Here is a 26,877-nt window from a genome sequence, read left to right as displayed (position 1 = left end):
GTGCAGCCTATCAGTGTAGCCTCATTCGTGCCAATCAGTGCAACCTTATCAGTGCCCACTCAGTGCAGCCTCATCAGTGCTCATCATTGCAGCCTTACCAGTGCCCATCAGTGCAGCCTCATCAGTACCTCTTAATCAGTGCCCATCAGTGCAGTCTATCAGTGCAGCCTCATCAGTGCCCATCAGTGCAGTCTCATCATTGCCCATCAGTGCAGCCTCATCATTGCCCATCAGTGCAGCCTCATCATTGCCCATCAGTGTAGCCTATCAGTGCCCATCAGTGCAGCCTCATCAGTACCTCTTAATCAGTGCCCATCAGTGCAGTCTATCAGTGCTGCCTCATCAGTGCCCATCAGTGCAGTCTCATCATTGCCCATCAGTGCAGCCTCATCATTGCCCATCAGTGTAGCCTATCAGTGCCCATCAGTGCAGCCTCATCAGTACCTCTTAATCAGTGCCCATCAGTGCAGTCTATCAGTGCTGCCTCATCAGTGCCCATCAGTGCAGTCTCATCATTGCCCATCAGTGCAGCCTCATCATTGCCCATCAGTGTAGCCTATCAGTGCCCATCAGTGCAGCCTCATCAGTACCTCTTAATCAGTGCCCATCAGTGCAGTCTATCAGTGCTGCCTCATCAGTGCCCATCAGTGCAGTCTCATAATTGCCCATCAGTGCAGCCTAGCAGTGCCCATCAGTGCAGCCTCATCAGCAGAAAAAGAAAGAAAAAAAGTTATTTGCGAAAAACTTTTTTTTTTTTAATTTTCAGCCTTTTGTTTTGTTTGTTTGTTTGTTTAGCAACAAATAAACCCCAGTGATGATACCACCAAAAGAAAGCTCTGCCTGTCTCAAAAAATGATAAAAATATAATTTGGGTACCGTCTTGCACGACTGCGCAACTGCCATTCAAAGTGTGACAGCACTGAAAGCTGAAGACTGGCCTGGGCAGGAAGGGGGTGAAGGTGCCCGGTACTGAAGGGGTTCACAATTCCTGAGTTGATTTGCATCCGTCATGTCAGCCCGGAGTCCAGCTACAAGCAATATCAGAGACGGGGAGTGAGGCCGGGCCGTGCAGCGATGTGATTGCATGTCAGCGACAGGTCCTACTGTCGAGCACACACAATCATCCAATCCTGATCTGCAGGATAACCCCAATTAATCTCTGATCGGCCAATCAATGACAGAGCTGTGTTCTTCCCAGACAGAGTGGTGATGGGTCAGTGCTCCGCCATACACCGGACGCCGCGGCGTCACGCACCAGAGGGTACAGCGCTCTGTATGCCTGATAATGGGAGCGCTGGACTGCGCTCCGCAGGGGAATCGCAATTGTTCAGTCTGACTCCCGACTTCACATGGCTGCCCAGTCCTTCCAATGCAACAAGAAAAGACCACACATTGCTTTAAAGGGAACGTCCCCAAATGGACCGCACCAGAGAAAATGGTGTTCTACCAAAGCTTGACTCCCGACAGTTGTTGTCTTTGTGGGCCTATTCACACTTTTATTGTATTTATTGAACAAAAAGGGATATTCGTCCTGCAAAACTGATTTGAATTTTATTTGGCTATTTTAGCTCCAGGCCGGATGTGATTCTTTCATGGAGTGAATCCGGAACATACCCCAATATGGCCACTAGATGGCCGGCCGACTAGAACGACCAACGTAGAGAAGTCATTTTTGTATGACAGTATGCACCACCTAGAGGTGGTATCCGCCTGATTCGCTCTATTCTGCATGATCAAATAAACATTCGACCTGCAGAGAAAGTAGTCTAATAACATTCATTTTGCCCTTATTCACCTTGAAGTTTTGCAGGATGAATTTGTTTTTTAAATACACCCCTGAATTGTGTTAAAACACCGCAACAAATTATGCAGTAAAGCGAGACGTGTTAAAGATGAACCTTAGATTGTACGCCCCTTGAGGGTTAGGGACCTTAGATTGTACCCCCCTTGAGGGTTAGGGACCTTAGATTGTACCCCCCTTGAGGGTTAGGGACCTTAGATTGTACCCCCCTTGAGTGTTAGGGACCTTAGATTGTACGCCCCTTGAGGGTTAGGGACCTTAGATTGTACGTCTCCTGAGGGTTAGGGACCTTAGATTGTACGCCCCTTGAGGGTTAAGGACCTTAGATTGTACACCCCTTGAGTGTTAGGGACCTTAGATTGTACGCCCCTTGAGGGTTAGGGACCTTAGATTGTACACCCCTTGAGGGTTAGGGACCTTAGATTGTACGCCCCTTGGGGGTTAGGGACCTTAGATTGTATGTCTCCTGAGGGTTAGGGACCTTAGATTGTACGTCTCCTGAGGGTTAGGGACCTTAGATTGTACGTCTCCTGAGGGTTAGGGACCTTAGATTGTACGCCCCTTGAGGGTTAGGGACCTTAGATTGTACGCCCCTTGAGGGTTAGGGACCTTAGATTGTATGCCCCTTGAGGGTTAGGGACCTTAGATTGTACGCCCCTTGAGGGTTAGGGACCTTAGATTGTACGCCCCTTGAGGGTTAGGGACCTTAGATTGTACGCCCCTTGAGGGTTAGGGACCTTAGACTGTACGCCCCTTGAGGGTTAGGGACCTTAGACTGTACGCCCCTTGAGGGTTAGGGACCTTAGATTGTACGCCTCTTGAGGGTTAGGGACCTTAGATTGTACACCCCTTGAGGGTTAGGGACCTTAGATTGTACACCCCTTGAGGATTAGGGACCTTAGATTGTACGCCCCTTGAGGGTTAGGGACCTTAGACTGTACACCCCTTGAGGGTTAGGGACCTTAGATTGTACGCCCCTTGAGGGTTAGGGACCTTAGATTGTACGCCCTTGAGGGTTAGGGACCTTAGATTGTGCGCCCCTTGAGGGTTAGGGAACTTAGATTGTACGCCCCTTGAGGGTTAGGGACCTTAGATTGTACGCCCCTTGAGGGTTAGGGACCTTAGATTGTACGCCCCTTGAGGGTTAGGGACCTTAGATTGTACGCCCCTTGAGGGTTAGGGACCTTAGACTGTACGCCCCTTGAGGGTTAGGGACCTTAGATTGTACGCCCTTGAGGGTTAGGGACCTTAGATTGTGCGCCCCTTGAGGGTTAGGGACCTTAGATTGTACGCCCCTTGAGGGTTAGGGACCTTAGATTGTACGCCCCTTGAGGGTTAGTGTAACAAATAGTTAAAATGATAGTATTGACAACAAACTGGATAAGACTCCTGCCAGGCAGAGAACTTTAAAAAAAAATACGCAGCCAAGATACCAGAGAGGTAAGACGTATCCGTGTCCTACACTGTCCACACTTCATTTCATTGAATGTTGGTTGGTGGAGTTCCCCTTTAAACACACACACTTGTTTTCCAATTTATAAACTGATTTCCAAAAAAACAAACAAAAAAAAAAAGACTCACCATGAAACACGTCTTCACTGTCTTTGGCCTTAATTACTGGACACGCCCCTTCAAGACACAAAAGGATATTTATGAGGATGCATACAGGATTAATGAAGGGTCCAGTCCACCCACAATGATATTCCAGTGTTAGAACATGAAAGAGGTAAACACCCCCCCACAGGGACCATGTTGGTGAGCTCTCCTGGGTCTGTACACCCGCTGTGCCCATTATGAGGGGTTCCCACCATCCCTGTGCTGAGTTTCCAGGTCTGTACACCCACTGTGCCCATTATGAGGGGTTCCCACCATCCCTGTGCTGAGTTTCCAGGTCTGTACACCCGCTGTGCCAATTATGAGGGGTTCCCACTATCCCTGTGCATAGTTTCCAGGTCTGTACACCTGCTGTGCCCACTATGAGGGGTTCCCCCATCCCTGTGCTGAGTTCCCAGGTCTGTACGCCCTCTGTGCCCATTATGAGGGGTTCCCACCATCCCTGTGCTGAATTCCCGGGTCTGTACGCCCGCTGTGCCCATTATGAGGGGTTCCCACCATCCCTGTGCTGAGTACCCCAGTATGTACACCCACTGTGCCCATTATGAGGGGTTCCCACCATCCCTGTGCTGAGTTCCTGGTTCTGTACGCCTGCTGTGCCCATTATGTGGGGTTCCCACAATCCCTGTGCTGAGTTCCCGGGTCTGTACGCCCGCTGTGCCCATTATGAGGGGTTCCCACCATCCCTGTGCTGAGTTCCCGGGTCTGTACACCCGCTGTGCTCATTATGAGGGGTTCCCACCATCCCTGTGCTTGGTTTCTAATTCTGGGGACATCATAGTCATAGAGATATAAAGGAGATCATACGCTGATTGGGACATGTGTGGTCAGGTCTCCAGCACCCATTTCTCAGCCAATCCAATGTATCAGAGGAGGAACATTCCCTACAGTCCCAGTCTTTAGGGAAACAATGGCGACTGGTGATTCCCCCCCCAAAATCGGTCATTCAGGGCCACAAGACCCCCCATGACCCCTCCAGAATTCAGAGGCAATCTTCCACGCCATGAACGTTTCCAGCAGCCGCCCCACGCCGCAGGACGCGCATTAAATCGGAGTTTACGGCAATTTCTTTTCCTTTCAGCGCTCAATACGAAGGCGAGGATTGATATTAATCTGCGGAGGACCTCTCCCGCCTCGCCGTGTTTTCATGTTTTATGGATGGAGATGATTAAGGTCTCTACACGGTAATCAGGCTGTCACTTGTATTCCAATGGCGCACATTACAATTTAATAATTCTCTTACATCTCAGGAAAGATGGTGACTTATTTGAAGGTGGCGGGGATAAAAGCGGTTTATCGGCACGCTTGTGTGCCGCGGAGCCCCAGCTGGTTGAAAAATAAAAAAGGCGAGCGATAAACAATCTTTTAATACACGTCAGGTGTTTTTCTCACATCAAAGATGACTTTAAAGATGAGTTTCTCCTTTAGAATTGTTAAATTGTTCGCAGCAGTGGAGGAAAGTGCGACTGACTGGTGATGGGCTAAATACTCACCGTCTGTCCGGCCGGGTTCAAACCCCCCGCGGCCCCTGGGCATCTTCCGGGGATTGTCTCCTGTGCCGGAGAAATGAAACACATTAGCGGATTGTTATGCAAACCATAGACGGGTTGAAAATCGGACGATTTTTACACTGTTAGTGGGTTAATTGGTCGGCTGTTTTGGGGGTTTTGCCACTTTTTTTTTCATCAGTGAAGTTGGAAAAAAATTGGTCGATTTTGCCGATCAGCCAATTTTCCCCGCAATGATGGACAAATTGGCCGATCTTTTTACCAATAAAAAAATCTACACATGAGAGAAGAAGAAGAAAGATGAAGAAGGAGAAGAAAGATGAAGAAGAAGAAGAAAGATGAAGAAAGATGAAGAAGGAGAAGAAAGATGAAGAAGAAAGATGAAGAAAGATGAAGAAAGATGAAGAAGGAGAAGAAAGATGAAGTAGAAGAAGAAGAAGAAGAAGAAAGATGAAGAAAGACAAAGAAGGAGAAGAAAGGTGAAGAAGAAGAAGAAAGAAGCGGAAGAAGGAAGAAGAAAGAAGAAGCAGAAGAAGAAGAAAGGAAAGAAGAAGAAGAATTCCAGTCCGTTATTATATTTGACATGAATACGATTTTGCCGATCGGCCAATTTTCCCGGCAATGATGGACAAATCGGCCGATCTTTTTACCAATAAAAAAATCTACACATGAGGGAAGAAGAAGAAAGAAGAAGAAAGAAGAAAGAAAGAATTCCAGTCCGCTATTATATTTGACATGAAAAAGTCTGGCGGTTGCAACAATGTATCTATTTGTATCCGAATAAAAACATCTGTATCTGAAATGGATACAAATGGATACAAATGGATACAAATAGATACATTGTTGCAACCGCCAGACTTTTTCATGTCAAATATAATAGCGGAGCTCTCTGCGGGGACAGAAGTAATTAAATGCCGGCCGTAGACGGGACGTAAATCGGCCAATTTTTTTTTACCCTTGGCGGTAACGTCGGCCAATTGAACAACCGATTTTTCTTTCTTTTTTTTTTTTTTTTAAACGTGCGGTTTTTCGACCCGTCTATGGCCTGCATTACTCAAACGCTAATTTGATGCAAATGATATATGTTACATTCTAGCAGAATTGAAATAATTGAATTTGCTGGAGCAAATGATGCTCTGGGCTCCCTCCAGTGCTGGCATTTGGTCACATGCTGAAGGGGAGGACCAGCCAATCTGAACTCAGATCCTCCTCTTTGTCACGTGACCTGTGCCTAGGCTACTGAGCTCATGACAGATGCAGCATTTTCCCCAGGAAAGCCCAGCTATATTGTTTCTCCTCCCAGCAAGACTGTCGGGGGCCCATTCACATATTTTCCGGGCTGCTTTGGTGCGTTTTAAGGCAGCCCACTCATTGCATGATAGCCAGGCTGATAGCATTTTCAGAAAATTAATGGCCACCCATCTGTTTTTCTCTGCATAGGTTTCCATCAAGGGATTGCTTCTGTTATTTCAAATCAAGATGCTGAACATGTGGTTCTTTGGCCCCCTTAGTAGGTCATTTCCTGGGGCCAATTTGTTGGAAAAACTTCACATCTCTCACTTCTTGACCAGCAGTCAGAGAGTGACCGAGAGCCATTGAGATTTGACTAGTAAAGGGTTCAGGGGTTCTCCAGCCCTCGTGACATCACTGTGCTATTAGGGAAGTATACTTATTATTTTAGGGGGTAGGAATTTCTGCTCTATAGTCACCAGTTCCCTCACTCTCTGACTGCTGGTCGGCAAAAGAGGGACTTCTCCCTGCAGACAGTACTAGGAGGTGACGAATGCCTGTTCCCCATTAGACTGTTGGGGCCCATACACATTATTCAGTTTAAGATGCAGAACACTGGTTTCTGTGACCCTATTAGTAGGTCTCTTCCTGGGACCAATTAATGATAGGAGCTTCCAGTCTCCCACTTGCTGACCAGCAGTCAGAGAGTGAGCGAGAGCCATTGAGATTTTATTGACTAGTAAAGGGCTCAAGGATTCTCCAGCTCCCGTGACATCACTGTGCTATTAAGGAAGTATACTTATTATTTTAGTGGGTGGGAAATTCTGCTCTATAGTCACCAGTTCCCTCACTCTCTGACTGCTGGTCAGCAAAAAGGCTCACCTCTACCTGCAAACAGTCTCAGGAGGTAACCTGCAAAAGATGGCAAAGCGGGTGGGGAAACCTGCTCTGCGATTGCCTGTTTCTCAATGCATCCCCTGGTCATTGGCCCCAGGTCATTTCCTGGGGCCAATTTGTTGGAAAAACTTACCCATCTCTCACTTCTTGACCAGCAGTCAGAGAGTGACCGAGAGCCATTGAGATTTGACTAGTAAAGGATTCAGGGGTTCTCCAGCCCTCGTGACATCACTGTGCTATTAGGGAAGCATACTTATTATTTTAGGGGGTGGGAATTTCTGCTCTATAGTCACCAGTTCCCTCACTCTCTGACTGCTGGTCAGCAAAAAGGCTCACCTCTACCTGCAAACAGTCTCAGGAGGTAAACTGCAAAGGATGGCAAAGCGGGTGGGGAAACCTGCTCTGCGATTGCCTGTTTCTCAATGCATCCCACTCACTCTCTGACTGCTGGTCGGCAAAAGAGGGACTTCTCCATGCCGACAGACCCAGGAGGTGACCTGCAAAGGACGAATGCCTGTTCCCCATTAAACTATTGGGGTCCATACACATTATTCAATTTAAGATGCCGAACACTGGTTTCTGTGACCCCATTAGTAGATCTCTTCCTGGCACCAATTAATGATAGGAGCTTCCAGTCTCCCACTTGCTGACCAGCAGTCAGAGAGTGAGTGAAATCCAATGACCAGGTTGCATTGCTTAAATGCAGTAGAGAAAAGTGTGGTCACCGGCCCTGACTATGCCACGGCGCCTGGATCCCAACAATGGCTCAACAAACTGACAAATCCCTGCGAAGGTAGTGCGGTGTATTTAGCCTGCCGTACGGTATTAAAGCGACTCTTTGTTTTCAATTTCCTGGCACACTCCCCTCGCCATGCACTGCCGCTCTCACCGAAAGGAGAATCTGCTGACAAAATGTAAATTCTAAAATAAGCCGAGGAGAGTGATGAAAGGCGCTCGTCATGGTGGCTACGCGGCGTGCAGGAAACCAATTACACGATATTAGTGGAACTAAACACCCTTGGTAATTAATTACCCAAGGACAGGAATACATTGCAGAGACATTTACATACACCCCACGACGCTTCACCCACTTCAAGAACAAATCGGCTCTAATTAAAAAGGAAAGGAGGAGATCGGATTCAACCGAGGATCCGGGGTAATCGCATTACATAACCCATTAAACGATTAATTCAGCAGCCCAACACCCTCACAAATCATGTGACTAGACACCCATTTCCGCTACATACTGCTTGCAGGGCAACCAAGAAAAAGAGCAGCTCTGGCTGCAACACTCACCTGCTCGCTGGTGCTGCCCCCTGAAATACCTATTTTACACCAGAAGATGGCCTCAGGCTTCTAAGTGAAATGATGCCGTGCAGAAGACTGAGGACATCTTGTGGTGTAGATGAGGTATTGCAGGGGGCAGCACCAGCGAGTAGGCATCAAGGACCAACCCCTGAGGAGGCGTCACCACAACACCCATCATCACATTACTGTGGCTCTCCACATCATCAAGAACTGCCTCCTACCAAAAAAAGGAGCGATCCCTGCATGTCATGTAACTGGCATTAGGAAAAAATGACTGGGGGGGGGGGGGGACTTCAAGAGGGCATGGGAATTGCAGTTGCAGTCCTCCTTCCGAAAATGCTACTTTCCTGGCCTCTCTGACCTCACCTACCTGGGACCCGGAGCAAGGCCACAGCAAGTATACTCACACTGAAGTCTGAAGGCCTTTTATAATCATTTCTGAAGCGCTGGACATTCTCTCGAGTTTTAGAACTTCTGAGCTGCATGCTTGTTTCAATTCAGCGACGAAGACAGTTTTGAAGCCACTGGTTTGGCATGAGAGTCGGGCTGCTGGCATTTTCAGAGGGGGAAATAATAGCCAGCCCCATGTATTTCTCAGCATAGGCTAAGGGACTGCTATTTCCATTCAATGACAGTTGTAGAGTCTGCTTCTGAACATGTAGCTTGGACCACTTAGTAGGCCAATTCCTACTCCCTGTCTCTGACTTGCTGACCAAGTCAGAGAGTGATCGGGATCCAATAAGTTTTTATTGATGAGTAAAAGGCCCAGAGGGTTGTAGGGTAGGGTAGGCCACGTAAAATGACAGAGCGGGGTCAGCGCATGCTGAAGCGCACAGTGCGCACAAGTTGCCAACTGTCTGCAGAGTCAATAGCTAAAGACCTCCAAACTTGGTGTGGCCTTCAGATGAGCCCAACAACAGTGCGTAGAGAGCTTCATGGAATGGGTTTCCATGGCCGAGCAGCTGCATCTAAGCCTTACATCACCAAGTGCAATGCAAAGCGTTGGATGCCGTGGTGTAAAGCACACCGCCACTGGATAGAGCAGTGGAGACGTGGTCTCTGGAGTGACCAATCATGCTTCTCTGTCTGGCAAATCAATGGATGTGTCTGGCTTTGACGGTTGTCAGGAGAACGTTACTTGCTTGACTGCATTGTGCCAAGTGTAAAGTTTGATGGAGGGGGAATTATGGTGTGGGGTTGTTTTTCAGGGGTTGGGTTGGCCCCCTAGTTCCAGTGAAGGGAACTCTTAAGTTGTCAGCATACCAAGACATTTTGTACAATTTCATGCTCCCAACTTTTTGGGAACAGTTTGGGGATGGCCCCTTCCTGTTTCAACATGACTGCCCACCAGTGCACAAAGTAAGGTCCATAAAGACATGGAGGAGCCAGTTTGGGGTGGAGGAACTTGACTGGCCTGCACAGAGTCCTGACCTCAACCCCATAGAACACCTTTGGGATGAATTAGAGCGGAGACTGCGAGCCAGGCCTCCTCCCCCGACATCAGTGCCTGACCTGACAAATGTGCTTCTGGAAGAATGGTCCAACCTTCCCATAGACACCCTCCTAAACCTTGTGGACGGCCTTCCCAGAGGAGTTGAAGCTGTTATAGCTGCAAAGGGCGGGGCCAACCAATATTAAACCCTACGGACTAAGACTGGGAGGCCATTAAAGGTCATGTGCATGGAAAAGCCGGCCGACCAATATTTGCCAATATAGTGTATGTCACCTGGGAGAAAATTAGCCCAGCTTTGATGGGCAACCTATGAGAAGTGCCGGTGGAGGCTAGAAGAGGCCACAAGACTACAAGCAGACAATTTCTCTTGTGGCATTTGTGGACGGGAAGTCAGCTATGTGCTGCAACTCCTCAACCATGAGGGAGCAAGAAGTGAAGTATCTATTTACATTTTACATGAATTATGGAGTCCCTAAGCAGGGAGCTTACAGCCTCCGATCATCTCACACTATCTATGGTTTGTCAGAGACCACAGCAGACTTTACAGAGGACTGTGTTCTCTGAAAACATTCTTTACACAATACAATAAGCATGTCTAAACTGGGATTAAGGTATAAATTATTCCTGCGACCTCCAGCCTGACAATAAGGCTAATAAGCCCTCATGGGAAATATGGGCCGGTAAGCCAGACATCAATATTATGGAAGATCAAAACAATGAACAACAAAAGGAACAAAGATTTACATCAAGGCAAAGGTGCAGCATCACAGAAAGCAGGGTAACTCCTCTGAGAACTAGAAGATGGTGGTGGATCTAAAGCAGCTTTCTCAAACTTTTTACCCCAGAGGAATGATTGAAATTATTTTCATATCTGGGCGAACCCCGGCTAAAACAAATTAATTGGAGATCGGTGGGAAGAATATCCTTTACATTGGTATTAAGTGGGCCGAATGTTCTTACATTGGTGCTCAGTGGGAAGAATGTCCCTTACATTGGAGGTCAGTGGGAAGAATGTCCCTTACATTGGGGGTCAGTGGGAAGAATGTCCCTTACATTGGAGGTCAGTGGTAAGAATGTCCCTTACATTGGGGGTCAGTGGGAAGAATGTCCCTTACATTGGTGCTCAGTGGGAAGAATGTCCCTTACATTGGAGGTCAGTGGGAAGAATGTCCTTTACATTGGAGGTCAGTGGGAAGAATGTCCTTTATATTGGAGGTCATTGGGAAAAATGTTCCTTACATTGGTGGTCAATAGACAGAATACTCCTTACATTGGTGGTCAGTCAGAAGAATGTCTCATATTGGTGGTCATTGGGAAGAATGTCCCTTACATTGGTGGTCAGTGGGAAGAATGTCCCCTACATTGGGGGTCAGTGGGAAGAATGTCCCTTACATTGGTGATCAGTTGAAAGAATATCCCTTACATTGGTGGTCAGTGGGAAGAATGTGCCTTACATTGGTAGTCCGTGGGAAGAATGTCCCTTACATTGGTGGTCAGTGGGAAGAATGTCCCTTACATTGGTGGTCAGTGGGAATAATGTACCTTACATTGGTGATCATTGGGAAGAATTTCCCTTACATTGGGGGTCAGTGGGAAGAATGTCCCTTACATTGTTGAACATTGGGAAGGATGTCCCTTATATTGGTGGTCAGTAGGAAGAATGTCCTTTACATTGGAGGTCAATAGACAGAATACTCCTTACATTGGTGGTCAGTCAGAAGAATGTCTCATATTGGTGGTCAGTGGGAAGAATGCCCCTTACATTGGAGGTCAGTGGGAAGAATGCCCCTTACATTGGGGGTCAGTGGAAAGATTGTCCCTTACATTGGTGGTCAGTGGGAAGAATGTCCCTTACATTGGTGGTCAATGGGAAGAATGTCCCGTATGTTGGTGGCCAGTGTTCAGAATGCCACTCTTCCAGATAGCTAAAAATATCATTGGTTTCATGCAGATGGCTTTGCAAAGTGGTAAAGACCTCAAAATTGGCACCATGAGATGGGAATTCAATTAGCTACAGCTCAAGGAACCCCTAGCAAGTTCCATGGAACCCTTGTTGAGAATGGCTGACCTAGAGTATCCATGTCTATGAAACTTCAGCCAAATGCTGGCCTCAGGATGTCTACATCCCTCACCAAGTATTTATAAGCCTGCAAATATGAAGCTAACTGAAGCAGCATTTGCTGCTGTTGTCAAATGTTAAAGAGAACCTGCTAGATATACAAGGATCTCAAGTAACAAGTGCTTGTCCCTATAGTATCTTTGTGAACTTTTCAATTGTTTTCTATGAGAAGCTCCTGGCAAATGCAATGCAGACAACCTCGACCTATACTTTACTATGGACTAAGTCCTGCCCCCTCTTAGGGTAAACCCCACCCCTGCCTTTCAAGAGTCCAATGCCATAGCCTCAGTCTCGTAGACCGGAATGTTGGGGTGGAGCTTAGCTACAGATTAGATAGAAGTCAAGAGTTTGTAGTTGGAGCTGGTTACCGAGAACTTGACATCTGCTTTCACCACCTTGACCTACTATACTGGGTTCACCAAAAACAAATGGGCTGTGCCACTTAAAGGGGGAGGGACTGTGACACAGTAAGATGCAGTATGACTATTGGACAAAATCTGATTAAAGAAGACCTGTCCTGTAGCGGGCGGAGGAAGCATCGCTCTGTGATCCATCGGCGTAGCGGGCAGAGATGGACACCTGGTACTCCGTGCTGTACTCCAAGTGAGTGAGGACCGCGCTGTGTTCACCTCCCGGGACTGACAGCTGTCAAGTGAGGGAAGACAGGAGGAGGTCAGCAGCATCTATGTTTATTTTTTATCAATCATCCATTTATTTTATACTGCGAATGGCATACATTTGGTTATCTGATTGGCTGCGTTACACACTTTGTTTTGTTGTGTTTTTACATACATTTCTATTTTTATGTTCCAGGTGCAGGGCTGAATTTGCAATATTTCTTTTTCATCGTTGATATCTGCCACAGTACCTGACTCAGCCTCCCTCCGCTCAGAGGAATCCATTTGATGAGATAAGAGGTGACGTCATCAGCGCCCGGATCCCATACCACCGCGGCACTGTCACCGCTCAGATCTGCCACTTTCACTCCACTAGGGGGCGGAACCTTCACTGCAAAATATTGTATTGCACATTATAGGGAATGAACAGTATTCTCAACATACTCATCAATGTACAATGTTATAGTAACAGTACTGGAAAAAAGTAAAAAATGGCGCACTCTCTTCGTGCATTACCATGATAAAAAAGAATTTATTGAGAATGACAAAAGTGTATACTCACAAACCAAAAGTCATTAATAAAAGCAAGGAACCAATGTTACAGTCCCAGCAAGTGGTGGTCTTGCGACGGTGTGCTAACACATTTCGGGAGACGAGCTCCCTTCCTCAGAGCTGAAACAACTAGACATTTCTAGAGATTTCTGAACTGATTAAAAAAATAAAAATATGAAAGAAGTCGTCTGTAGAAAGGTGAAAGTCAAATTACAAATTACTTTAAAGTGGAATTATACTCACCTTCCTTCCAGCAATGTGATGTCTCTGATCCTTTCGATCCCGATCCATATCTGGTTCAGGATCTTGGGCCATCTTGATTGGCCTATCCAGGATGATGCAACCTCCTGTCAGGGAGCGAGGAGCCAGACACACAAGGAGGTGCAATTAAAGGTAGGTTTATTTACACAGAAACAAGGCAAGAGTCTATGCAAGTCCGACAGCAACAGCGGATGACTTGGTAGGACAGAAGTTCTCCTGCCGAGGTCGTCTTCCAGGATAATCAAGTCAAGAACCAGCGGGAATCGTAGCCAAAGCCAGGGTCAGAAGCCAGGAAGAATGGTCGCCAGAGCCGGGGTCAGAAGCCAGGAAGAATGGTCGCCAGAGCCGAGGTCAGAAGCCAGGAAGAATGGTCGCCAGAACCGGGGTTAGAAGCCAGGAGGAGTCTTAGCCAAAGCCGAGTCGGTATCCAGGAGAGCAAAGAGTTAACTGAACAGGAGCTTTCTGCTGAGCAACAGACAGGACACGAATGCAATGGACAGCTGCAAACAGCAGACTTAAATGTGATAAGCCGCCACCTCCTGGGAGGGCTGAAAGCATAAAGGATCCCACAATGCTTTGCAGACCTAAGATGGATGCCAGCACATGGAGCAGCACAAGCCCTGAGGAAAGGTAGGACCTTGATACCTCCCGCACACACACAGGGGTTTGTTCATCTCAGCAGGTGCCAGAATTGTACAATTTGTACATTTTTATTAGAAGCTCTACTATTAGATGAACACTGCTATAGAAGCTCAGAAATACTCAAAAAAGTCTACTTCTCCCATTACATATATGGCCAAAAGTTGGTGAAGTTCTGACCATCACACCTTTATGAGTTTGTTGGACATCCCATTCCAAAACCATGGCCATTAATATGGATTTGGCCCACTTTTATGGCTCTAACATCCTTTATTCTTCTGTGAAGGCTTTTTAAAGGATTTTAGAGAGTGTATGTGGGAATTTGTGCTCATTCAGCCAAAAGAACATTTTTGAGGCTAGGTACTGATGTTGGATGAGAAGACCTGGCTCATAATCCTCATTTCAATTCATCACAATTGTGTCCAGTAGGTTTGCCAAAAGAACAGTTGCCAAAGAATGTTTATGAAGTCAGGTACCAATGTTGGATGAGGAGACATGGCTTTTAATAGACATTCCAATTCATCACAAAGGGGTTCAGTAGGGTTGAGGTCTAGACTGATGTTGGAGGAGATGACCTGGCTCACAACTGGCATTCCAATTCATCCAAAAGGTGTTCCGTGGTTTTTAAGTCAGGACTGAGGTTGGAAAAGAAGACCTGGTTCACAATTCTCATTTCAATAACTTCCCAATAGTGTCCAGTAGGTTTGACAAAAGAACAGTAGCCACAAAACATTTGTGAGGTCCGATGCGGATATTGGATGGGAAGACCTGGCTCTCAGTCGGCATTCCAACTCATCACAAAGAGGTTCGGTAGGAATGAGCTCAAGGCTGATGTCCAGTAGGTTTGCAAAAAAACAGTAGCCAAAGAACATTTGTGAGGTCCAGTACTGATAGTGGATGAGAAGACCTGGCCCACAATCCTCATTTCAATTGTTCCCAATAGTGTGCAGTAGGTTTGCCAAAAAGAACAGTAGCCAAAGAACATTTGTGAGGTCTGATACTGATATTGGATGAGAAAACCTGGCTCACAATCAGCATTCCAACTCATTCAAAGGGGTTCAGTAGGGATGAGGTCAAGGCTGATGTCCAGTAGGTTTGCCAAAAGAACAGTAGCCAGAGAACATTTGTGAGGTCCGGTACTGATAGTGGATGAGAAGACCTGGCCCACAATCCTCAATTCAATTCTGAATTCTCAAGGCTGGTGTTTGATGAGAAGACCTGGCTCACAATTGGCATTCTAATGCATCCAAAAAGCGTTCAGTGAGGTTGAGGTCAGGTAGATGAGAAGACCTGATGCACAATCCTCATTTTAATTGACCTCAATGGTGTTTGGTAGGGCTGAGGTTAGGACTAATGCTAGATGAGAAGGCCTGGTCAACAATCCTTATTTCAGTTCTTCCTAAAAGGGTATAGTAGGTTTGCCAAAAGAACAGTAGCCAAAGAACATTTGTGAGGTCCGATACTAATATTGGATGAGAAAAACCAGCTCTCAATCGGCATTCCAACTCATCACAAAGGGGTTCAGTAGGGATGAGGTCAAGGCTGGTGTTTGTTGAGAAGAGCTGGCTCACAATTGGTGTTCTCATCCATCCAAAAAGTGTTCAGTGAGGTTGAGGTCAGGACTGATGTTAGATGAGAAGACCTGGAGCGCAATCCTCATTTTAATTGATCTCAGTGGTGTTCAGTAGGGCTGAGGTTGGGACTGATGTTGGATGAGAAGACCAGGCTCACAATCCTCATTTCAGTTGATCCCAGTGCTGTTGGGTAGAGCTGAGGTCAGGACTGATGTTGGATGAGAAGACCAGGCTCACAATCCTCATTTCAGTTGATCCCAGTGCTGTTCAGTAGAGCTGAGGTCAGGACTGATGTTGGATGAAGATACCTGGCTCAGATCTGGTTTTCCAATTAATCCCAATCATGTTCAGTAGGGTTGAGGTGAAGGCTCTATGGCGGCACTCCAGTTCCTACAACATCACACTAGTTAAACCGTGTCTTTATGGAGCTGGTTTTGTACACATGGGCGTAGTCCTGCTAAAACAGACTTTTTCCCCAAAGCTGAAAGTCCACAATTGTCCAAGATGTCTTTGTATGCCGTAGCATAAACAGTATCCTTCCCCGGTGACACCTAAATTCAATATTACCTTTGGCCATATAGCACAGAATCTAAAACATGAATAACAAAAGAGCAATAGGTAAGGTTCAGTAACCCTTACTGACCAATGAGCCATCGGTAACTCTTCTGACTTCTTCAAACGTGGACCCCATTGCCCAGAGATTCCTTAATACTCATGACATTTTTGTTTGATGATAGAAGAAAAATTTCCATACAAAATATCTACGTGGGATGTGAGAGCTGGAAGTGTTAAGACGTATGAGACAAGTGCACTTGAAACACTCAGAGGCACTAATAACTTTTCCAGCCGCCGCTCCGCGCAATAGAGAAATTAAGATTTGACATTTATATAACTTTGATGTGAGGCTTTATTGTTCTATATTTGTTTCTGTAGGAGGCTCTCAAGTCGGCGGTGTTCTTCTTTGGGTTTTCTGGCCATGATGTTAACTGCCTGATATATCACAACCCAATACGTCATGTTAAAGAGGACCTGTCATTTCTTTGCTGCCTGTCATCTTTCCCTCTCTGTGTCACCCGTGTTCCTGGTTGAGGACCTAAGATTTGAGTATGAAGATGGGAGATGATTTGGACATGGACTGGTGTGGTGACTTCATTTGCAGTGAAGATGGTGAAATTTGCCTCTATGATCCTGCCAACTTCCTGGAGGTCACCCTTAGCGGGATAAAGGCAGCTGGGACTTTATACCCCCTTCCTAAGAAATGATTGTGCGCCCCAACAAGTTATAACCCATAGGGGTGCACAATCCTGTATGGGGTTATAAAGTGCCAGCTGCCATTATCCCAGTGCAAGGTCCTCTTAAAGTGGATTGATCAGCTTTTGATTAGTTTTTTTGCTATGCAAGTGAGCAGTTTACTGTTTTTTTTTCAATTTGTTTCAATTCTCATAACGATCTTTCTATATATGGTTGTCTGGCTTCCCCCTCTGAAGACGTGCGTGCGCACGAAACGCGTAAGAGGGGCCAGTACGCCATGACGTCACGCCGGAGCCATGTGGTGGCCATCTTGCTTATGGACGGTTAGTTCATTTTACCTGTATTTTATCCCTTAAATGTCATTTTACGAATTTGCAAATTCCATTATTTAATAAAATTTGGTTTTATCACCTACTACACTATGGGCACTTTTTATGTCTCCCCATGTGGAGCAATTCATTTTTAGAGCCCACCTGATCCACCACAGTATCCAGAGGAGGGAGTCCCTGTTCCACAGGCTTCTACACCCACCCATCCCTAAAGGGGACCTCTGGCTGACTGGATCCTTCACTACCCGAGAGCTCCTGAGACATCACCATTATCCAGAGGGAGTATTATCCTTGGTTTGGCTACATCCGATTCCTAAAGGGGACCTCCACTGTCTGATTTAATGCGTATATACATTACGCATCTGGTGAGTGCGCATTCTTACCCCATTGATCTGGAGCACCATCACTGAAGTATGATTGCTGCTATTGCACTGATATCTGCACAGATTGTCACAGATTGTCCAGCTTTTAGCTGGAGTTCAACATATGTTCATTTATCTGGACATTTTATTATTTTAATCCTACAGTCATTTAGCGCTGCACTTACTTTTTTGATTGCTATTGAGGTTTTTATATTGGTTACCTTTTTAGTGCTACAGCTGCTACCTATAGAGCGCTCACTTTTCTTTTATTTGATGATATATATGGTTCTCTGTACATGATGGCAGCCCTCTTTGCTCATTATATATGCAGACTTCTTGCTTAGCACTGTTGCACAGACTTTCTCTGTTCCTCTATGTCAGCCCTTAAGTACCCCTAAAAGGTCATGTTTTCAGGACTACCTTCACCATGCACAAGTGCTTTTACGACAGCATTCCATGTATATTTGGTGGCAGGGAGAGTAGGCCTTGATGCCTTGTTCCGGGGTGTGTTCCATAAGCTGCCCCCTCATAACTGTGACTGAGCTGTTACCGAAAGCTTTTGGTCAACTACTCATGATTGGAACCTCGTAGGTGGGACTCCAGATGACATCAGATCTGTGCAACCAATAACAATGCAGCAGTATTGGGATCCCCACCTACCAGGTTTAGGCATCACCACCCATTTATTTGACCCTGGCTGGCATAAAGCGGCTAATACAGTTGAAGGGAAATTCTCAAGACATGGCCTGTTGGGGGTACTTGAGGATTGAGGATGGGAACCACTGCTCTATCTCAAGGCAATGAATCTGAGATTCAGTGCTTCTATTGAAATCATCCTGGAAATGCTAATCACCTGGCAATCTCTGGCTCCAATACTTTGAACTGCTGACCCAGAACAAGCATGCAACCAGTGAAGTCAGCAAAGGCCAGCATGCTCACTAGTCTGTAGACCAGCAGTTTTCTTAGGCAGGATGCAAACCAGGGGCGGACTGACAACTCATGGGGCCCCCGGGCAATAGGGGATCATGGGGCCCGTGTCCTTGCCCACACTCAAAGCACACCCAAAAAAAGCCTATAAAAGGTACCCGGGGCATTTCATGAGGCCCCCTACTGACCCCGGGCCCTCGGGCAGTGCCCGAGTGCTCGAATGGTCAGTCCGCCCCTGATGTAAACTCAACCACAAAGAGCTCATGTAATCTAGAACCCCTTCCCAGCCCTGGTGCCCCTTTAGCAAGGTCTGTAAACCCAGGGGACAGGACAGATCAGCTGAGCACATGACCAGTGTGATTGGCTGTTACTGTGGTCACATGATCGGAGGCCGGTTCCATCTATGACAGCTCAGTTACTGTGCCAAGAGCATTCAGTGAGCACACTCTGAGCACACAAAGCTCTGTCGCCCATGGATGCGTGTGCTGGTGTTAAAGCCCGCCCTCTTTTCCAATGTATGGCGCTACTTGGGCGGTAGGAGATTACCATTTCAAAAGCCATTTTCAATATTTCTGAATCTGCAGCTTTTAATATAATGATACCTGGCTATCCTGCCATCAAGGTCCTTGTTCAGGCACTTCCTGTTAGAGGATGACAACACTCTGTCCCTGTGCTGCTGCGTTGTCACACTTTTACACATTGCTCCCAATGAAGATTGCAAGTGGCCGTTTCAACACACATTACCCAGGCATGGAATAGAGCGTGGTGGCGTCATTACGTATGGACGGCAATCGCCATCTTGGGACTCCTTGTATGTACACCTGACTGTGGGTTACACAGTATATACTTGATGGGTCTGTGACTCTTGTTTTTATGTGAGTAGCCCTTTGTTTTTATGAATCTATTTTATCAATAAATATCTAAATATTACACTATGGAAGTTCTATCTTTGACTTCTTTTTGAGCCATTTGAAGACCCCTTTTAACCGTTTGTATGGTTTCGGTGGGAGCTGTTCCTGTGTCCCTTTAAAGGGAAAGATCCATCCAGCCTGGGATCATCCGGGGATCCGGGGCGGACTGATCATTTGGAAAGTCGGGCACTGCCCGAGGGCCCAGGGTCAGTAGGGGGCCCCACGAGATGCCCCTGGTACCTTTCATAGGCTTTTTTGGGTGTGGTTTGAGTGTGGGCGAAGGACACAGGGGCCCCATGATGCCCTATTGCCCGGGGGCCCCATGAGTTGTCAGTCCGCCCCGCCGGGGGTATTGATTGCTCTACGACTCCTTGAGGGTCGAATCTGTGAGGTGAGCGCACACACCAGAAGGTGATGGATAAACTGGCACCATATATTTGAGCGCACAATATAAAGTTGGAATATAAAGTTGAAGAATTGAAAAATCTGGATTTTTATTTTATATTTATATTTTATTTTTATTTATTTTTCTTGTGCAATATAATTTTTTTCACTTCTTTTTTTTATCATTGCATATATGTCACGCTATAACAATTGATCACTTTGATTGTAAATATTATTTTTGGATTATATTTCACTTTATAATTAAGTTAGTGAGGATGCACAGAGTAATATTATTTTTTCACTATAATATCATTTATTTACAATAATATGATTTGACAATATTTAATTTCACCACTTACACCATCCTGTTAAAATCATTTTTTCATCTCATTTCTTTCGGGTGTTAGCAGCTACTTCATCCCCTGAGAGGATATTTGGCAGCGCAGGAGTCCACCCTCATTTAAGTGGTTGACTGTTGTCACCACCAGGGAACCTGTCCTGAGAAATGCCATGCCATGGATGGAGTGTATGTAGACAGGAAGTGGCTACAAAGAGACTGCCGGAGATCAGCAAGGATGAGTGTATTTTATTAAACAAACCAGCAATTGTTCAGGATGCATGCGGCTTTAGGAAAGTAAACATCAATCAATTAGGGTTTACATCTAAGTTAAACACTGCCGGTCATGCTAAAGTAAAACATTTAAATATTTGTCCGCCGGAGTTATTAGAAACGCATTAAATAGACAAACATTCCATTAATGTTTAGTAAATCTTTAACAGGCTCGGCGTAGCATATTATGAATGTTCCAGCAGAATTCTGTGCGGCTCACATCATCGCATTAAAAGACCATTAAGCAGAAATGACATCATTTTGGTAAAACAGTTTAAGTGTGATTTAATAGTTTCCCTGAGTAAAAAAAAAAAAATTCTAATGAAATTATGAGAAAAGAGAGCGTTTAAAGAGGAACGCCAGATGGAAAAAACTCAGAACCCTTTCTGTGTCCCCATTGGAGAGATTCCTTCCACTTCCTGTCCTGGTGACCACCTATTATAAGGACAGGAAGTCAGGGGAAATCTCCCCAAAAGGGACACAGATGGCAACAAAACTAGACAGGGTTCTGATGCCTCCTTACTACAAATGAGTGTTCTCCTTGCTGCCTATGTCCTCATTGGATAAATTACTCTTAGTCTCTTTCCCTGTGACCACCTATCACCAGGACAGGAAGCAAAAGAAACAGACATCAATAAAAACCCAACAGAGTTTCTAGCCCTGCCCCACTTCAGGTAAAATGGAAAAAAACATTTTTGGTTAACCACTTGAGCTCCCCTTAATGACCACGCCTCTTTTTGCTACTCGGTGCTGCACTAATTCAACTGATAATTGCGCGGTCATGCAATGCTGCACCCAAACAAAATTTACGTCCTTTTTTTCACACAAATAGAGCTTTCTTTTGGTGGTATTTGATCACCTGTGTGCTTTTTATTTTTCACGCTATAAACAAAAAAAGACCAAAAATTTTGAAGAAAAACAATATTTTTTTACTTTTCAGCTATAAAAAATATATAGTAAACTCAAAGTTGGTTATAAATTTAGGCCAAAATGTATTCTGCTCCATGTTTTTGGTAAAAAAAAACCCCAATAAGTGTATATTGATTGCTTTGTGTGGAAGTTATAGCGTCTACAAACTGTGGTACAGATACTGCAATTTACACCATTTTTCTGCTATACAGCGCTGCGCTAGTTTAACGGACAATTGCGCGGTCATGCAATACGGTACATAAATGAAATTTACATCCTTTTTTTCCCCACAAATTGAGCTTTCTTTCGGTGGTATTTGATCGCCTGCTCTGCTCTGTGTCAGTGATAACAGCTCTTCGCGGGAAAACGGCCGGTAAAAACCGGCCGTGACCCGGCGGCTGAAACCCGCGGGACAGGCAGGGCGGGCGCGCGCCTCACGCGCGCCCCCTACCTGTTTTGCGGAGGTCCGTTTTAAAACGTCATTTTGCCTACGAGCGCCGCCCTGCCGCCGTTTATAGGGTTAAAGCTCCTGAATTTTTTTTTAGTAAACCCTTTTTTTTTTTAAAACAAATAAACATTAAATACATGACCAAAGATTCCCAGAGCACTATGGGTTTTCTAACAAGACTACACAGAAGCCCCTGCTTGCTTTGCAGCTCCCTCCATCTGATTGAAAACTGCTACTGAGACAAATGATGAGGGAGTTTTGTAAGTGAGCCGCTTTCAGCACAAATGGAATTACCTTCAACCCAGTGCTCTCCCATGGAGTACTTGTGACGGGAGTGACTTTGGGGGGTGGGGGGACCCCTGTCTCAGCTCCCCATATCCCTATTATGTGTAAGTCACCCTGTGCCTCTTAGGGGTACAGAGTGGAATGTCCTGATATTGTGTAGACATGTATAGGTGGGGGTTGGTCATCGTTAACTGCCATGTGGTGCATCCCATTGTTCTATTGTGTGTCTTGCTTGGGAGCAAACTATTAGGGGATGTATGTGTCTATGTGTATTGGCTTGGTGGGGGGGGTGTTTCTGGCAGCCCTTCCCCCTGATGGGGTTGACTGCTGATGTGTCTCTGGTTGCCAGATTTGGCTTGCCCCACCCTGTGTCCATTTGCAAGGAGGTGGGTTGTTCCCTTGAATGTGTATATATTTTGTATCTATGTTAACATAAAGGAATACATCTCCTGGTTTCCTTCAAGTAAGGTGCTATCTTGTCTTGTATGGCCAGCGGTGGTGTCCGTGGATCTGTGTTCGGACAGGGAAGCGGGAGGCTTACGGAAATACCCTAGTGCAGTCAGGGTCCGGTTCCGTTACAGTACTCCTTCTGTTCCACAAGATATCCTCAGTTTTCTGGGTGAAATGACACACAGGGCCACTCAAACCCTAAGATTGATGACAGTCTGAGAGTGTAGACTATAGCTGGGGCTTCAGGGGTGGGCCTGTGGAGGTGAAAACCTCATGGGAGGGTCTGCGGGGGACTCTGGCAGGGTTGGGCTGACCTAGACATCACTAAAGATTCCCAGAGTGCTATTGGTTTTCTAAGGAGCCCACACAGTAGACCCTGCTTGCTTTGCAACTCCCTTTGTCTAATTGAAACCTCCCACTAAGTCAAATGATGAGGGAATTTCCTAAATCGGTGTCTTTCAACACAAATGAAAAAGTGGAAAAACTTTCAACCCAGCACTCTCCTGAGCAGTACTCTTTCTCCAGCAGATGATGTCCTCGGTCTCAGGGTTGAATGATACTCAGGGTCACTCAAACCCTAAGACTGAGGACAGACAGAGTGTAGGACACCACAGCTAGGGGCTTCGGGGGAGGGTATGTGGGGGCAGGAGCCTCTTATACCCAACCATTCTCCCTCTCTCACCCCCCCACCACCTCTCTCTTCCCCCCCTCTCTCAGCCCCCCATCACCTCTCTCTCACCCCCCTCTCACCCCAAGTGAAGCCTCAGGAGAGGTTCTGTGGGGGTGGGAGCCTCAGGGAAGGGAGTGGGGGCTTCAGGGGAGGGACTGTGGGAGTGGAATTCTCAGGGGAGGGACTGTGGTGGTGGGAGCCTCAAGTAAGGGTGAGCATCTGTGGGGGTGGGGGCTGCAGAGGAGGGTCTATGGGGGTTGGGGCCTCAGGGGAAAGCCTGTAGGGGTGGGTACCTCAGGAGAGGGTCTGTGGGGGGTTTGGGCAGAGTTGGTCTTCGGGGTCAGTTTGTGCTTTGATTTTCCCATGTGTCAATGGGAATGCATGGCAAATGCATCTCAAAAGCCCCGTGCACACTAGTCCTTACTGGGCCCCTGAAAACCCACAGACCACAGGCTCCGCCTCCAGTCTGAACCCATATTACAACATCAAAGATCATCCAGAGCCCTGAAGAAGGGGAAGTCACAATCCGAAACGCGTTGGTAGTACCTTTCTGCTGTACGCTAATAAAGACCTGAACCAAAAGGCCTATTTGTACATCTCTCTATACTAGGCACTCCTCACCCCACATATCTATAGGTTGCCATTACTGGTCTCCTGAAAATGCTAATTATTTGGTAGCCATGTTTGATATAAAGCCATTTATAACTCCGCCCCAAATTACATCACCGATCTTGTCTCTAAATATCACCCAAACTGTCCTCTCCGCTCCTCGCAAGACCTCCTGCTCTCTAGCTCACTTGTCTCCTCCTCCCATGCTCATCTCCAGGACTTCTCCAGAGCTTCCCCCATCCTCTGGAACTCTCTACCCCAATTCATCAGACTATCGCCTACTCTGCTCACTTTTAGGCAATCTCTGAAAACCTATCTCTTCAGGGAAGCCTATCCTGCCCTCAGCTAAGACTGGAATCTTCTACTCTTCCAACCAGTCAATCCCCCACAGTTACTACCTTTTGTACCACTAGCCCCTCCCTCTTAGATTGTAAGCTCCCAGGATCAGGGCCCTCCTATCCCTCTTGTATTGATCTGTATTGTTGCTGTATTGTCTCCCATTATATTGTAAAGCGCTGAGAACTGTTGGCACCATATAAATCCTGTATAATAATAATAATATATAAATCCTGTATAATAATAATATATAAATCCTGTATAATAATAATAATAATAATATATAAATCCTGTATAATAATAATATATAAATCCTGTATAATAATAATAATATATAAATCCTGTATAATAATAATATATAAATCCTGTATAATAATAATAATAATATATAAATCCTGTATAATAATAATATATAAATCCTGTATAATAATAATAATATATAAATCCTGTATAATAATAATATATAAATCCTGTATAATAATAATAATAATATATAAATCCTGTATAATAATAATATATAAATCCTGTATAATAATAATAATAATAATATATAAATCCTGTATAATAATAATATATAAATCCTGTATAATAATAATAATATATAAATCCTGTATAATAATAATATATAAATCCTGTATAATAATAATATATAAATCCTGTATAATAATAATAATAATATATAAATCCTGTATAATAATAATAATAATAATAATATATAAATCCTGTATAATAATAATAATAATATATAAATCCTGTATAATAATAATAATAATAATAATATATAAATCCTGTATAATAATAATCTGCCTACTTTGGTACTTTCTAAATCAGCAATCTGGAAGCCAGGGAAGGCACAGGGCAGCTGCACCCTGGGGGGGCAGTGCTCAAGAACTACTGAAGCTAAAAGCTCTCCTAGACAGCCAAGCAACTAGCATTTTCAGACAGTGAAGCCCTCCTTCTGTTCATTGTTCTACATCTGTACAGAGGTGTGAATTTCAGCCCCAGTCATGACGAGGGAAATAATCTTTTCTGCCAGAGGATAGACAGTCCAGGCTGAAAGGCACAGAGGAGCACTAGAGAGAAGCAAATGTAGGAGCCCCCCTGGGAGATTCACGCCGGTTACTAATCAAAGTCAAGTGAAGGTGGACCCCTCCGCGCCACCATGTCAGTTAATTGGTGCCAGTGACAGAATAATAATTATCGGCGCAGAGGTCAGGCGGCACAAACTGGAACAAATAACAGCAACAGAGACGCAGCCGGCCATATGTCACCGCCAACTTAAAAATGCCTCTTTCCCCCCCCCCCCCCCAGCGACCAGCAGATCTGCCATTAAGAATGACATTCTGGGGCTCTGTAATTAACACTAATTGGCCGTTCTGCCCTGAATAAAGACTTTCCCTCGCACACTTGGCGTTTCTGCAGGAACGAGGACAAACCCCGCTGACAGCCAAGGGCACGGCTCCGGCAGAATGGTGGCAGCGCCAATGAATCAGACAGAATGGGCAACGGGCAGCTCTGACTGTGCGGTTCCTCATTCCTATCTCGTCACTTACAGGTTGTAAAGTTTCCCGTCAGATGGAGCAAAGTCTTCAGCCCGCTGTGTGAGATGGCCAGGGTGACGTTATACGGGGTCTGAGAGGTCAGAGACTTTAGGGTCACCGAGGAGCTGCCACCAGGGATCTCCACCTGAAAGGGGACAACGGGGACACCATCAGATACAACCTTTAAAAGAAGATCTCAGGCACTTCACTTTTATTGTATTCAAATGTAACACACGTATGGTACATGTCAGTGGAGGACTGACAACTCATGGGGCCCCCAGGCAATAGGGGATCATGGGGCCCCTGTGTCCTCACCCACACTCAAAGCACACCCAAAAAAGCCTATAAAAAGGTACCAGGGGCATTTCATGGTGCCCCCTACTGACCCCGGGCCCTCGAGCAGTGCCCGAGTGCTGGAATGGTCAGTCCGCCCCTGATACACATCATTGAAGCATGTTCAAGGTAACCTGGACTTAAAGGGAAAATTATAATGGTTTTGGGGGCAATTTTTATTGAAGTTAAAGTGAAGGGGAGAAGAGCAAAGAGGAGAGGAGCAGATAGGAGAGGAGGGGAGGAGAATATCAGGGGAGCAGAGAGGAGAGGAAAGCAGGAGAAAGGGAAGAGGAAGAATAGGAGAGAAGCAGAGAGGAGAAGAGATAGGAGAGAAGCAGAGAGGAGAGGAGATAGGAGAGAAGCAGAGAGGAGAGGAGATAGGAGAGAAGCAGAGAGGAGAGGAGATAGGAGAGAAGCAGAGAGGAGATAGAAGAGAGAAGATGATAGGAGATGATGAAAGGAAAAATGGAAGGAGGAGATAGGAGATGAACAGAGAGGAGATAGAGGAGAGAAGATGAAAGGAGAGGAGAGAAGGGGAAAGGGAAGAAGGAGATAGGAGAGGAGATAGAGAAGAGAAGAGGTGCAGATAGGTGAGGAGAGCAGAAGAGAGGTTATAAAAAAAATAGACATGAGCAGTAGTGAGGAGGAAAGCATAAAGGGGAAAAGACATGAGGAGCAAAAAGGTGAGCAGTAGAAAGGAGAGGAGTGAAGAGGTGAGGAGATGAGCAGAAAAAAGAAGATTAGAGAGGAAAATGCAAAAAGGAGAAGAGTGGAGAGGAGCAGAGAGGGAAGGAGCCAAGACATGAGCAGATGAATGAGTAGAAATGAAAAAGAGCAAAGCAGATAAAAGTGGCGAGGAACAGAGAAACATGGGGATAAGGAGATGGGAAGAGAGGAAAGGAGGAGCAGAGAGGTGATAGTAGAAGCGAAGAGGAAAGGGGCAGAAAAG

At 45.8% G+C, this 26,877-nt stretch overlaps 1 protein-coding gene across 2 annotated transcripts in view; it reads right to left on the bottom strand.

The window, feature by feature from the left end:
* COL20A1 (collagen type XX alpha 1 chain) overlaps positions 1-26,877 on the bottom strand; it is a 146,940-nt gene that overhangs the window by 85,602 nt on the left and 34,461 nt on the right. For both annotated transcript variants that reach the window (XR_016308755.1, XM_089663720.1), the window contains exons 16-20: positions 25,608-25,740; positions 12,799-12,938; positions 12,443-12,575; positions 4,909-4,968; positions 3,383-3,430 (exon numbers count right to left, since the gene is read on the bottom strand). Coding sequence is in view for 1 of the 2 variants with exons in the window: in XM_089663720.1 (XP_089519846.1) it covers positions 3,383-3,430; positions 4,909-4,968; positions 12,443-12,575; positions 12,799-12,938; positions 25,608-25,740 (514 nt within the window). In the remaining variant the exon portion in view is untranslated. The remainder of the gene's footprint in view (positions 1-3,382; positions 3,431-4,908; positions 4,969-12,442; positions 12,576-12,798; positions 12,939-25,607; positions 25,741-26,877) is intronic.

This window comes from Staurois parvus, unplaced genomic scaffold (assembly GCF_062004578.1).
Source record: "Staurois parvus isolate SC_StPar_1 unplaced genomic scaffold, SC_StPar_1.0 ptg001756l, whole genome shotgun sequence".
Classification (NCBI taxonomy): Eukaryota; Metazoa; Chordata; class Amphibia; order Anura; family Ranidae; genus Staurois; species Staurois parvus.
The sequence above is the reverse complement of the archived record's forward strand: the minus strand, read 5'-3'. Positions and strand labels throughout refer to the sequence as shown.